Genomic DNA, 15,686 nt, shown 5'->3' on the forward strand with positions numbered 1-15,686 from the left:
TTGCATGGCCCAAACCGAGGCCCAAAACAGCCCACACCCATAACTGATGAGTACGATGGGCGTACTCCTATGTACGCTAAGTGTACTAGCCAAATGGTGTGTACGTTGGGCATACCTGCATGTACGCTCAGCATACTCCCTATTAAGTCCTTTTTCATATTAAGTGCTTAATACTCCAACCCAAAAGCTACAATCACAGATCCAAGTCCTTTTTAACGTCTTAATCCATAAAGTCACTGACTTTGTGACTTTGCATTCCCCAAACAAGTCCAAACTCCAAAAATAACTTTCTACTTCCATGGAAATGGTCTTAACTCATGCATGAACCCAGTAAGACCTCAAAGATGGCAACTTTCTGCCTTAGGGACTCATTTAACACTAAGAGTGGCAACTCTAAGTCTTAGAAATTGGATTGACCCACAAAGCTTCCACCTTTGGACCAAAATGGTCCAAAACCCACTCTAAGAGATCTAAGAGGATAAATGATCACGATCAAAGCTTTATACCTTCATCAAGCTAAGAATGAGTCCCAAATTCCAGATCCACAAGCTCCTCCTTGATTCCCATCTTTGCAAAAAGCTCCGTCTTCTTGAAATGCACCAAAAACCACCCAAAATGCACCCACAAGGCTCACAACACTCTTGAATGAAGCTACCACTCGAATTTAGGGTTTAAGGTTTTGAGAATGAAAGGGAGGCGCACCCCCTCGGACTTAAAGTGCTTTAAATAGTGAGCCAACCCTAAAAATTAGGGTTTAGGGACTCTGAGTGTACGTTGGGCGTACGTTGGGCATACACCTCCAACACCCGCGACTCCTTCTCCACTCTACGTTGGGCGTACTCATATGGCTTCCATCTTGCATGCATGGGCTGAAATGCAAACTTTTCCATCTAGGGACCAATTCTGCCAACAACTTCGAAGTGTTATAACTTCTTCGTTCTAAGTTCGTTTCCGATGAACTTTATATCCATGAAAAGGTGGCAATAACCCTACGCTCCTAGCTACACCCCAAGCCTTAGAACCTTTCGAATAAAACCCGAGACTCATAAAAGACTGAAACGTCAGATTACGCTTATACCCTTGGACTCTGAAGACACAATCAAACACTTTCGACACCAGGTGTTACAACTCTCCCCCACTTAAATTAGATTTCATCCTCGAAATCATGCATCACCATCACCGACATACCAGACAACCTGAGCAACACCACCTTGTCTCGTGAATATCACAGCTTACCCAAAGCAACTGAAACCAATCCTCATAGGGTTCTAGAACCCGAAGATCAAACGATTTCCTTGCAACATAATTCCACTTACTCAATCTGAGACTTGAAGTCTTGAGATGGCATGTCTCCCTGACAGACTACCCAGGTCGAATCATTTCCAAACTGATTCCACTAGAAGACCAACCTAAATAAAATACTTTCCACCAGCAATACCTTGAGGCTTCCACAAGGAAAAAATCACCGGTCAATTGCGACTACCGAAAAACAAGTAATTCCACATACAAACCCCAAATCACTGAAGTTGCTCCTACTCCTCTTACTGTCACATGGTTGCTTTCCTGAAGAACACCCGAGAACCTCCCTGGTCCCAACCTGTCTGCTAACTGTTTGGAACACCATAGTCCTACCTGATTTCTGAGCCAAAACACACTCAGCATTCCCCTGCGACCTCCGAAGGATACTTCATCTAACCTTAACTGCCCTATCTCCTTCCATCCGATCATGATAGGCTGACGACTTGTCGCCACTGAATCTAGCACAAAAAGGTGAATACTACCATAATAGTTGTAGGCTTGCATCATACCCGGTCTCCTTCGACCTACCAATTCCTGATTATGATATGTCGTGGCTCTATTGCGGATAGAGCCAGCCGAGACACATCATAATGGCTTAGACTACCATCAACCAACTCGTACGACATCCTGGAATTCTGCCCTTGATGCCCTTGGCATATAAATGCCCCACATCCCATCTCACTGAAACAAAATCCTGCATGAATTCCGATTCGGGTCCTATCAAAATCTGAATTGTTACTCCGCTCTTATCCAGATATCCTCGAATCGACACTTGCATATGTGTCATGACTTCCCGTCATCCTTTACTCAACCAATCAATAAATATCGTTAGTTGATTCCCTGAGACTACCTGTCTCGCACCAGGTCCAACCACCAGGTTCTTAAGAGATCTAAAATCAGGGCTACCCAGCCGTAACCCTACTGAGACATGCACTATTCATCCACATGATCCTTTATCTCAAGACCCAACCCTTGGCTCAGCAGTCTCTGTCGGTTCCAACCTAAATTCCAATAACCACCCGGGCTCGTCCCTGGATAACTGATCGGTCAATCACCTCTGGTCCTGATCCTCACTACGCTATAGCTCCCCCACAACCCGGTGAACTAGCCTACCCTAGTCCAAATCACCTGAACGAATCTGTGAATGCTACAGCACCCCCACAACCTTACAACACTCTTTACTGCTAGTGAATGCTACGGCTCCGCCGTAGTCTTACATCACTCTCTACTGCTAGTGAATGCTACGACTCCCCCGTAGTCTTATAACATTGTACCCTAACTGACCATTGGTGAATGCTACGGCTCCCCGGTAGTCTTACATCAGGTTCACCCTTGCTTCTGCCCTGAATACCTTGACAGTTCTCCCCCACTTAGATTCAACTAAGTCCGCTCGGCCCACGAGAGTTGTAGTATTCCCAATCCTCATTACATTCCAATGTTCACCTTGTTGATAGCCGGTGCCTACTAAAACTAGCATGCCAAAAATATCCCTGTCAAAACAGCACACTTCATAAAGTCCAGCTACTACCTCTTGTATCCCAACAACATCAACTACTTCAAAGCTTACAAGCGATATCAAGCTCAGATCTCGGAGTCCAATGAACGGATAGTCTAACCAAACCTTAGCCTCAACTCTCTCTTCCCTCGGCAATCCCGATGGCTCTTCCAAACATAAATACGAAGGCTACTGAAAACTAGTCATAACTCCCTTGTTCAAGCCCTTGAACCAACCCTGAAGATAACTAGAGCAGGTGTACTCACTACTCCTCCCTGATCGTCAGATAGTCGACCTCCTTTCCTTCCACCTGAACACAACGAAAATATAATGGGCTTGCTCCCTATGGGAAATCCCTGAAGACGCGGCCAAACCTGCTATACCCGTAGTGATCTAGATCACTGAACAGATTCCGACAACGACTCGGAGCAATCACGGTACACGCATAATCCTCTCCATGAGATACATCTATCCAAAGATCCCTCAAAGATTCCTCGACCTGAAGAATGGCATCTGACAATCCCTGCTAACCCAGACAATGGAAGAAAACCGACCCGAGATCCAACTTATCACAATTCCCAAGCGATACAATTACCTGATATCCACCGGAAATGCCCAAGATAGCATATCCGCAAACATCTGAAGAAATCCTGACCACCTCCTCATGTGATACCTTGACCACCCTAAGAACATTATGTAACACCTCATTCTGATCCCAATGATAATCCAACCCTTGGAATGAAACTTCATCCTGTAGTCCTTCCGCTAAGTGGCTCACCACTGGAGCCAGGGCCAAACCCTAGTCCCATCCCTGCATGCTCATCCTCATTCTACAAAGCAGCTATCCCCATGATCAAGGCATAACCAAGAGTTCTCCTTCCCATAAGCTTCTCAGATTCTCCAAGACTCTCACCGATTCGAATATGGATCCTGTGCTTTCAGTAGTACGGGCCCAATACTACCTTCCACACCTATCCATACTATCCTCAGCAATCCTCTTGAATCCTCTAAGTCGCTTATTCCACCGATATACTAAACGTTTGTTGAACAGCAAGAAGATCTCTACTGTAGCACCTCCTAGGTTCCCAACTTCATCGAACCACCCCATTGAGCTCACTGGAGCATATCCTAGGCTTTCCTAGGTTCCCAACCTCACCCTGCCCTCAACTGCTGAAAGATTCCCATTAATGTCAACTAGCTACCTCATAAATATAGCCACGTGTAGCAGAGATTAGATAATCCTTCAAGTAAAAGTCTCATCCCTAGAACGGTGGGACTCATAGAAGAGGTGCATAATAGGGTCAAGTCCATCACTATGAGATTATCCATTTTGTACTACATGTGACTTAGCATATTCACTTAATAGTAAACTCACATTAATAAGAGTCCTACAAAGCACAAAGCAAGCAGCATTCAGGTAATCGGTAAATCTAACCAGCATACACTAGACAAATGAGTCTATCCACACATACATCCTGCAAGCAGGTAACACCTGTTGCTAACCTCATCTTAGGCTTACCCTAGGTCAGTCTCCAACCTGCAAAGCTATCATCAGGCATCCAATGCACGTACCACAACCCATGCTATCCACATTCATCCATCCTCGCTGTCGGCTGCCTTATGCATGCAAATTGTACACAGAACAAGATCTAATACATTGTCGAATAATATACTTTACCCTAAGACCACAAGAAATAAGGTCAAATCATCTATTCTAAGGCTATAAGATCCTAACCGTATACAATTTTCAAAACATACACATTGCAGTTTCAAATACTAATTATCATTCTCATTCCAGCATGACATCCAATATCCTCAAGGCTACAAGTACCACATATCAGGCCAACCTGTTGCTGACTACTCATCACTAGCATGCAAGTCTACCAGCTCATACAACATATACAGACATCTCCCCTTTCTTGTCTTACAAATTCTAAGGCTATGAGATTCACAGATTCATAATCAAATCATAACAGAAAACAAATGTAGGTATTCTGGGGAAACTTACTCGAGCTCGACTGATTGCATGCACCACACCCTTTCTTGTCTTACAAATTCTTTACTTAAAACATTTCTTTTTCTTTTAAAAACTTTACAGATCCTCAATTTGAGTCCGGACACACCCAAAAATGTGTCTGAATCCCTCAAACAAAGGCTCTTATACCAACTTGTAACGACCCAAAAAAAACAAGGGTAAAATTTTATTTTAATATAATCCAACATCGATACCATTTATTTCAAACATTTCAAATCATCATTAAGTATAACATTTATCAGAGTTCATCCCAAAATCATTCATTGCAGAAAATCATAGGTGTGTGCGCTGCAATCCTCCCGAGCCCTTCTTTTCCAATCGATGAAACCTGAAACCAAAACAGTAAACTGTAAGCACGAAGCTTAGTGAGTCCCCCAGAGCATACCCCACACACAATACACACAACCCATAATATGTTAGCTATAAAATCTATCTCTACCGCATACCACATATGATATTAGCTATAAAAGTTATATCTATCACGCAACACATATCAATTAGCTATCAAGCTATCTCTACCATCAATCACAAAGACTATCTCTGCCCTTAGTAGTAAAGGCTATCTCTACCATTAGTCGTAAAGGCTATCTCTACCGTTAGCCCAAAGGCTATCTCTACCGTTAGCCTAAAGGCTATCTCTACCGTTAGGCCGAAAGGCTATCTCTACCATTAGCCACAAAGGCTATCTCTACCATTAGCCAGAAAGGCTACCTCTACCATTATCCATAAAGGCTATCTCTACTGCATATTACCACATACTCAAGCCACACACCTCTACACATCAAGGTGAAACCCTAGCCGATTTTGGTGCTTCCTAACCTCTCTCTCATAAGCCTCCTCTTGCTTTTGGTGTTTGTGACTTACCACGCAACACATATCAATTAGCTATCAAGCTATCTCTACCATCAATCACGAAGACTATCTCTGCCCTTATCCATAAAGGATATCTTTACCATTAGTCGTAAATACTATCTCTACCGTTAGCCCAAAGGCTATCTCTACCGTTAGCCCGAAAGGCTATCTCTATCATTAGCCAGAAAGGCTATCTCTACCATTAGCCAGAAAGGCTACCTCTACCATTAGCCATAAAGGCTATCTCTACTGCATATTACCACATACTCAAGCCACACACCTCTACACATCAAGGTGAAACCCTAGCCGGTTTTGGTGCTTCCTAACCTCTCTCTCATAAGCCTCCTCTTGCTTTTGGTGTTTGTGACTTATTTGAGATATCACATTTGAGGTACTAAGATCTTGAAAGGCCAAGCTCTACAAGCTACAACCAAGAGGTATTCATCTAACTTGTTTTATGTTGTAAATCTCACAATTGTATGCTAGTTAGGGTTCATGCTTTGGATAATATGAAAATTGCATGTATAATTTGAGAAAACTTAGATCCAAAGCATTAGGGTTGTATGTGTACTATAGGATTGTTATAGTGCTCAAAACCCATCATTAATATGTCTAAACATGCCTGGAAATGCAACTAGAAAGCTTGGGAGTAGCTCCTACTCACCAAGATCTAAACATTTGGGTCAAAAAGAAGAAATCTAGCCCTATATAAGAACTTGAGGAAACATGAGCAAGATTTGAGCTTTATACCTCAAAGTGGTGCCAAATGAGTAGCAAATGATGGATCCGGAATCTTGGAGACAAAGCTTTCTTCTTGAACCACCTTATTCTCCACCAAGGTAGCTCAAAATCTCTCTAAGAAGCTCAAAGGATTCAAAAATGACGGGGCCGAAATGACAATGGGGGGGGGGGGGGTTGAGGTAAGGGAAAGTCATGGGGTCATAATGGGGTTTAAATAGTGCACAAACCCTAATCACTAGGGTTTTGTTCTAAGCCACATACGCCTAGCGTACGCACCTGGACACCACTATGCTTAGCATAATAACGGCTACGCCCCGCGTGCCCAAAAACTCAATATTCCAAACTCGTGGACCAAAAGTGACATAAAAACAAATACCAAAGGTTATAAGCCAACCTGAAAAATCTTAGATGTACATCAATTGGTCGTAGATCCCTCTTTTTCTTTTTCTTGAGTTTCAAGTTCGATTGTAAGGAATACCGAAGAACAAGGAAGATGGTGAAATGCATTGCACCAAGATTTTGTTTGTGCAAGTTTAAAGATTCATGGTGACTAGTATTGAGAATCATGTTAATATCGAAAGTGAAGGAGGAGGAAAAAACAATGCATCAATCAAATGCATAGGCTTTTTTAGTTTACTTGAAGGCCTGTTTTAATCGAATTGCAATCTTATTTCTTCATAAAACCAACCCACTAATGTCTATTTTTTACGCATAATGGGGATCAACTAACATCATGAGTTCATTGTCGATCATCAATCCGATCTCTGATAAGCCTTTCTTGAGCATTCTTCGAAATCGAACATATACACTTCTTGAGAACCAAAAAGGTATATCTCTGGTAAGAGGGTTTAGGTCTAATTTTATTGATTTTTTGTTTTTGTTTTTGGGTTTTTGATTTTTTTATTGGTTTTGGGAAATTTGGTTGTAGAACCAAAATTACCCATCTAATTCCAAAGCATACAGTAAGAGTTAGGGTAAAAAGTCAGAAATTGTGACACCTATTTTAGAAATGAATTAGGATGTTTCAACTAATGCTAAAGGTGCAAGCTTGATACAAAAGATTAAAGGTCTGAATGCTAAAGTAGGAGGCTTCTGATGTTGCATCTAGTAATTTTAAAAAGGAGCAAAAGGAATAGGTTAGTTAATAACCCAAACCCCAAGGACAATTCTACCCTTACATTCGGTACTATTTCCACAGCAAGAGCATCAGTCGGCTCAAGGTTTATAATTTGGATTTTTTGACGCATGACTTTATACCTTGTATGTAACAATTTTGTTTTAACCAAATTTTATATATAATATTATATTCAGGCAAACGCATCATGGAATGCCAAAAGGAAGACCAATTAATCAAGATAATGATGGGCAGCGAAAGAAATCTCCAATTACAGGTTCTTTAAATCAGAATGTCCATGTTTCTGCAGAGAACCTTGACACTAAGAACACAGGAGATTCTATGACTCCAATGGTTGACCCTGCAAATGGTCAAGCAGAAGTAAGAAGTACTTAGGAACACAATTATCATCATTTTTACGTGGATGTGACTATCCATCTATCTTTCTACATATACATAATCAACATTCTAGGATGAGGGAGTTGGCAAAACAGCATGCAATTCAATTACATAATGAAGATGAAGAGAGAATAAGGGAACATAAAGCAAAGGCCTTTGAGAAATTGGAAGAGTTGAATAAGCATACAACACTAGGAACAGATGGTACAACATAAATTGTTAAAGCTTTTGTTACTGCTACTGCTGCTACTATTGTTTCTAATAATGTTGTTGAGTAGGAGGATGTGGAGGGATCATCCCAAAATCCAAAAATTGGACCAGATATTGATGCTAGCAAAGTGAGTTCATATTGGACATAAAAGGTCAATCTCAAGCCATTGTCCAAGTTAGCAACATCAACAACAAGAACAATGAACAAGAGGTTGTTGTTGATGCTGAAAAGCCTAGAAGCAAGATTGTTCATGTCCAATTATGTGACATCCCTAATTTTACGGCCAGAAAAGACCGACTTTGTTTATGCTTTATAAAAATCAGAGTACTTCTTTAATAAAAGTGTTGCGGAATTTGTCCCCAGAAAAACATGATAAATACGTTATTAATACATTTTCGAAGAAACGTATTTTATTCATTTTAAAACGTTTGGGATGTCATCGTCAATACAGGAACATAAGCATAAACAGAACTTACATTTATTTACACTAATGATTTACATCTCCTTTATTCTCTCAGTGAATTATGTCTTCGTATTGATACCTGTGATACAAAGAAAACTGAGTGGGTCAGGCTTGGGAGCCTGGTGAGCATATAGGGTTTTCAACCCACAATAATACATTTATTATATTCAATTATCAACAATCAACCCAAATACCCATCCCCATTATCTTCTTTAAGGTTTTACCCTAAGAATCGATTATACTTTCTTCATTCATTCCTAAGGGTTTACCTAAGGGACTAGCACACAGTCCATTTGCTACCACGGTTTATACAATAGGCACTACATCGCATAGTCACCAGGGTTCATACAATTGGCACTACGTCTCATAGTCACCAGGTCTTACACAATAGGCACTACGTCTCATAGTCACCTGGGTTCATACAATTGGCACTACGTCTCATAGTCACCAGGGCTTACACAATAGGCACTACGTCTCATAGTCACCTGGGTTCATACAATTGGCACTACGTCTCATAGTCGCCAGGGTTTACACAATAGGCACTACGTCTCATAGTCACCTGGGCTTACTCAATAGGCACGAAGTCGCATCATCACCAACTATTCCATCTACCCATGTTCTACCCAACATTTTTGTAGATATAAATACAAACACAATTTAAATCATTTAACACCCGTATAAAAACATCAATTCCAAATCCATCTCAATTAGATAATTAATATATAACACATAGCACGTATTTCATAGCTAATACTTTATATTTATGTATTAGAAGAAAGTAACTATGCACTTACGCATATAAACAACAATATATATAAATATACACATAACACCTATTTCATAAAATACTTCATATTTATGTGTAAGATGAAAGTGACTATACACTCACTTGATCAGAAGATGATCTGACAGCACTACGTCTTGCAGAAGTAGTGTCTCTTCGTAGATCTGGAAGATCTTCACAAAAACCGGCTCCTCGCGGGCAGGGCTTCGGCTGGGGAATAACGCTCTTCGGGATTCTCGGGGCTTCGGATCTCGCTTCGGGGCTCGGGAATGATACCGGGGCTTCGGGATATGATTTGCACGCAAATCGAGGCAAAACTTAGAGAGAGGGAAGAGTTTGAACAAGAGAAAATGGCTGATTTCGAGTTCTATTTATAGGCTGAGGGTCTGGGATTACGCGGGGCGTAATCTCAAATTACGCAGGGCGTACTCAGTACGCGGGGCGTACTTTGACGTCACTGCATGCGTCGATCTGTGGCACTCGAGTATCGGTCAGGCAACTTGCATCCGCCTGAGTACGCGGGGCGTACTCAAATTACGCGGGGCGTAATTGACTCGTCGAACTTCTAAATTGCGTAACTTTCGCATACGAGCTCCGTTTTCGACGTTCTTTATATCCACGCGAAGGTGAGACTACGTTCTACAACTTTCGTTTAGACTCCGTCGGTTCATTTTGACTTTTATTTTTTATTAATTATTTTTAGAAGGCCCGGACAGGAAAACTTCGTTATAAAATCATAACTTCTTCATCCGATGTCCGTTCTCGCCTATCTTTTCATCGTTTCGCTACTAACAACGAGATCTTCGATTCTCATTTAGATTGTTTCGGCTAAAAACCGCTCGATCTCAAATCGAGTATTCGGGCTGCATACCGCTAAATCGAAACTTAGAAAAATCATAACTTCCTCATACGAAGTCAGATTTGGGCGTTCCTTTTATGCACGCTCTCGGTTTAACGAAATCTACAAATTTTGTTTAGATCGCTAAGGCTAAATATCGCTCTAACATAAATTCACTTTTTACGTCATTCAGCGTCGTGCCGGTTCTGTCGCGAAACTTCGACAGGTCATAACTTCTTCGTTATAATTCGGATTTCGACGTTCTTTATATGTACGGAATCCCTATAACATATACTATAACCTAGTTAAGATTATTCATTCTAAATAATCTTCTATCAGAAACTCATTTTTGACGCTTATCGTCTTTAAATTGACTAGCCCCGATCTACGGGCGTTACAAATTATCAACAACATAACAGTAGAGAAAGATAAATAACAAGAGCAATAATAATTATCCTAACGTTGATGACGTTTTGCTTGCTATGATAGAAGGTGACATGGAAAAGGTTTCTTCAAAAGTCACCCCTCATGTTGAAGTAGATTCAAAAAAGGATTTGATGCAATCTAACAAGTAGTGTAATAAAGGCTAGCAGTACTCAAGAATGATGTTAAGGAATCCATAAGCTAATAATAATAATAGATTAACATATAGGTTTCATGGGAATGATGGTGTTATATGGGCTCCTATTCAGGCCCATAACAAAGAAGAGCATGGAGATAAGTACAAACAAGTTTAAAGAGTCATTCACGATGATGTGGTCGTGCCAGTGAAGACGAGTGTTAACTTGGTTCGTACTAATTTGAAAAGAAGAAGGGCAGAAATGGAAAGATATGTTCCGAAATAAGTAGCTAAAGAACTAACACAGGAATCATCAATACCATCTTCACCTATGAAAGTTGCATTAGAAGATGATACATCAGAACAATTGGGTGCTCAAATTGCAGCAATTCCAGTATCATCTGATGATAATAATAATAAGAAAACTAAGGCACCATTGAACTCCCAACAACAGGGACTGTCTTTGAAGAAAAATAATAATAATTATTATAATCAGAAAGTTGTCAGAGTTAGTATGAGTCAAAAGAGCGAAGTTACATGTGAAATGAATGTAGTAATTTATTTATGTACATATGCATATACTTATTTATATGCATATTAATATATTTATACATATGCATATGCATATTCTTATTCTTATGCATATGCATATGAATATATTTATTTATATGCATATGCATATTCTTATTCATATGCATATGCATATGAATATATTTATTTATATGCATATGCATATTCTTATTCATATGCATATGTCATATACTTATTCTTATTCATATTCATATTTATATACTTATTCTTATGCATATGCATATCCATATACCTGTTCATAAGAATATGTAAATGCATATACTTATTCATATGCATTTGCATATATATATATATATATATATATATATATATATATATATATATATATATATATATATATATATATATATATATATATATAATTATTTTTATGTAGATGCATATACATAATAATCATATGTATTTAATTGCCTTATGCATATACTTATTATTATGCATATCTTATACATATGCATACACATATTATTATGCATATGCATATGCATATGCATATACTTATTCATATATATATATATATATATATATATATATATATATATATATGTCATATACTTATTCTTATTTATATGCATATACATATGCATATATTTATTCATGTGTATATCTATGAAATAACCGTTAGTTTTAAACAAAAGCTTATTTCATAGAGCGGAAAGAAATTTTGTATGTCCTCTCAGAAATTCCGTAGTTTTTGTCTGAGGAATTAGGGCGTGTTCGACAAAACTAACGGTTAGCGGGTAGCTGGTAGCTTTTGATTTTGGAACGTTTTGTTGAAAGCTACTCCATGTAGCTTTTGATTTTGGAGCGTTTTGTGTAGGCTAAAAGCTAAACGCTCCCGTCACCAAACGAGACTTTTTTCTTTTTTACTAGCGTTTTCTTAGAAGCTATAAGCCAGAAGCTCCCAAAAGCTACGTGCCGAACACGCCCTTAATGGTCATTTTTGAAAAAATGCTACTTTACAAAATTAGCCAAATTTATTTTTTTCTCAAAATATAATGCCTCGTCGTCATGTAATTATTCCTATTTTCAAAATGTCTACTGTTGTAGTAAATTAATTGAAAAGTATCAATGTAATAAACAAACCAATCAGTGACGGCCCAGTTAGGGTTGGGCTAAGCTTTCAAGACCGGATCAGAATATCAGCCCTAATTAGAATCTTACCAAACTCAAGTGTCGCTTGTTTACATGTAAAATTGCTTTAGGCATTATAGAAATAATTAGTCAGAAAACTTCAAACTTAAATTAAAGAAAAAAAAAACACTTCAGTATTCATAACTGTTATAAAAAAATAGAGGTATCAGCATTTAAACCATCACATTTCCCCTTTTCATTTTTCCCATTTAGTGCCCAAATACATTGATTGAACAAAATTGCACATATGTAATTAAGTTACTTTTCACAGACAGTTTTATAATGTATCATATGCACGTGAAAATAGTCATGTACTTCAATTGGAACACATTTAAATTGATTCATAACACGGTGCCTTAAATCCTCATTCATTGTACAGTAAAACAAACACAAGTTTTTAACATTTTAAGAAAATGATGAACCATTTTCGTAGTCAATCGAACACTTTAACCTGAAGAGGTCTAAATGGCATACTTTTAGGATGTTTTGTTGTTTCAACCAATTCTTGGTGTTTAATGAAAAAAATGGGGCATTCCGAGAATTGAACTCGGGACCTCTCGCACCCTAAGCGAGAATCATACCACTAGACCAAATGCCCATCGATGTTTGTTTCGCTGAAATATTATTTAACTTGTTTGAATTAATATATATATTTTTAAATACAAACTTTTTAAGCATATACACAGGATATATATATATATATATATATATATATATATATATATATATAATGTACTTCATTAACGTCCACATTGATATTTTTGCTTAGTTTTTCTTTTTTTATCAAGTATTGATTAATGTATTGCAACTTTGCAAGATTCAAATGATGTGAATGTGTGTACTGTGTATGAATGTTTTAAAGCTTACAAACCAAAATAGATAATGTCTTAATGACATGATAGATGTGGATTGAATGTTACACTAAAGATTTTAGAACTATTTGATTCACCAACTCTACATGAAGATTGAAGAGGAAGATGAACAATAAATCAAATTCATTGGAACAAGATGTGCACTTCTAAATTCTAATGATGGTATTTTTGGCCTTTCAGAATAGTCCATGCTCTGTAAAGCTGCTCAACAAGAACCACCAATGCAATCTCATGATTAAGTACCAAAGATGACAATTTTACCCTCAAATTAGCTCTCTCCCTCACTTTCATCCCATGCCCATAAGCCCCTCCAATGCAAAACACCATTCTTGAACCACTTCCTTTGTTTCCAGTTCCAGCATCCCCGATCAAGTCTGCCATTTCCTCAGACTTCAAATCAATTCCATTTTCATCCAACATCACCACCCAATCATCTTGTTTGATGAAATTCATGAAACCTATCTCTTCGTTTTCAATCTGGACCCTTGGATCGGTTGAGTTCTTGGGGTTGGATCGGATTCTGAGGTCGTGAATCGGGCAGTAGGGTTTGATTTTGTCCATGTAGTCCTTCACTATCAATTGGACTCCCGGCGATCTGGTTTTGCCGACTGTGAGGATGTGGATTGGGAGTGGTTTTATGGATTGGCCGGTGTATTTGGATCCTCTCGTTTTGGCACCGGAATTAGGGATTTGGTAGTTCTTCATGCTGTGAGTGGTAAAGACACACATCGCCATTCCTTTATCCACAAAATTCACCGGAGTTAGGGATATGGTGGTTCTCAAATTTGAAGCTACAGGTTAAGATTATGTATAAGTTTTGATCTGCGGAACCAATTACTCAAATTACGTACTAAAAGTTCAGAAGTTTTTGTGGTATTTGCAAGGTATGAGTTAGGGTTCAAAGCAACCTTTCTTGTAGGCAATTCGTCGAACAGTTAGCGAGCAAAGACTTACAAGCGAAAGTTTCGAGAGAAAACTTCAGCTAGAGGACGCTAGCAAGTAGCATTTTTTGAGAGAGAAAACTGCGCGAAAACTCTTGCAAATTCCTCAAATATGCATGGGCTCAAGGATTTCTGAAATGATAGATACTCTGATTGAAGTTTGAAGGAATAAAAAAGAATATCATCCTAAGGTTTTTTTGCCACTTGTCAAATTCTTAAGAGTTTTGCCACGTGTAATTATGTAATTTTGTGAGAGTTTTAGAATTATTATTTTTCACTTGTCATTTTTTGAAAATTTCCATTTTTTAAAATAAAATTTCAAATAAAGAAAGAAAATCATTCTATTAATTTGATAATAAAGTTTCATAAATGCTCTAAATAAGATTTAATTTTTTTTTATAAATGTTTGAAAAGATTACATTATGATATGTAAAAGTATTATTCTATAAAATATTTAATGTTTAAATATTGATATTAAATTTTTATTTTTAATAAACCCGTGTAATACACGGGGCTTACAACTAGTTCCTAATAAATAAAAATAATTTTGTCACATGTCACTCTTTCATTAACTTGGACACATGTCATTTTTTAGTATTTTTTAATACATGTTTTTTCCATATGTCATTTTCTCATTGTTTGTTTTTTCTTAATTAACACATCATATTTACACCTTAATTAATAATTACCTTAATTGAAAATAACCATTAAATTACAATATTACAACTCATATACTATTGAATATGTTTCCTTTTAAATTCAAATTTTAAATTTTAACTTTTAAATTTAAATAAATTTTTGTTTAAACCTTCATATTTAATTTTTTTTATTTTATCCAACCCGTATAACATACGGGTCTCACAACTAGTTTGTAGATAAAAAAAAAAAAAAAAAAAAAAAAAAAAAAAAAAAAAAACATTGAGCCCGTCTAGCGTCTAACGTTTTCTTTTTTATTTGTCACATCATATTTTTTAAATACATTAAAAAAAACCTACTAACATAAATAATCTCTTATTCTTACATTTTTAAAAGTTTTTTTAGTAATTAAGTTATCACAAATTTTATAAAATGTTTAATAATTAATTTATTATGAATTAAATTAAACATATGTAATATTTATAAATATATTTGATAATAACATTACATAAAATCAATATATTATGATGCATAAAATTAATATAAATAGTATAGTTAGATGACAAGTTTTAAATAATAAAAGTAATTGAAGGTGTAAAATGTTGGATTAGTGTTTAAGTCCATAACTATTTTGGTATGTACTTGACCCGATGATGTATGGTCCTTTTGGGTTGCCTTCACCAAAGCAACTTGATAGGATGAATTATGGAGAGAAAGGATTAAAT

General features: G+C 37.4%; 1 protein-coding gene and 1 non-coding gene across 4 annotated transcripts; both read right to left on the reverse strand.

Moving 5' to 3' along the window:
• Nucleotides 1-13,038: 13,038 nt before the first annotated feature.
• TRNAP-AGG (transfer RNA proline (anticodon AGG)) lies at nucleotides 13,039-13,110 on the reverse strand. Its single transcript has one exon. It is a non-coding gene; the product is annotated as a tRNA-Pro (tRNA).
• A 311-nt stretch (nucleotides 13,111-13,421) lies between these two features.
• LOC145088230 (methyltransferase) lies at nucleotides 13,422-14,493 on the reverse strand. 3 transcript variants are annotated; one of them, XM_079026483.1, is made up of 2 exons: nucleotides 14,293-14,493; nucleotides 13,422-14,121 (listed from the first exon to the last, which is right to left on the reverse strand). In XM_079026483.1, the coding sequence occupies exon 2, from the start codon at nucleotides 14,117-14,119 to the stop codon at nucleotides 13,538-13,540; it is 582 nt and encodes a 193-aa protein (XP_078882609.1). In that variant the 5' UTR covers nucleotides 14,120-14,121; nucleotides 14,293-14,493; the 3' UTR covers nucleotides 13,422-13,537. The 3 variants fall into 3 exon arrangements, with proteins under 3 accessions (XP_078882609.1, XP_078882610.1, XP_078882608.1); XM_079026484.1 differs by having other exon boundaries at nucleotides 14,339-14,491; XM_079026482.1 differs by having other exon boundaries at nucleotides 13,422-14,175; nucleotides 14,293-14,491.
• Between the last annotated feature and the right edge of the window lie 1,193 nt (nucleotides 14,494-15,686).

This window comes from Lactuca serriola, chromosome 2, assembly GCF_051521515.1.
Source record: "Lactuca serriola cultivar US96UC23 chromosome 2, Lser_US96UC23_V15, whole genome shotgun sequence".
NCBI lineage: Eukaryota > Viridiplantae > Streptophyta > Magnoliopsida > Asterales > Asteraceae > Lactuca > Lactuca serriola.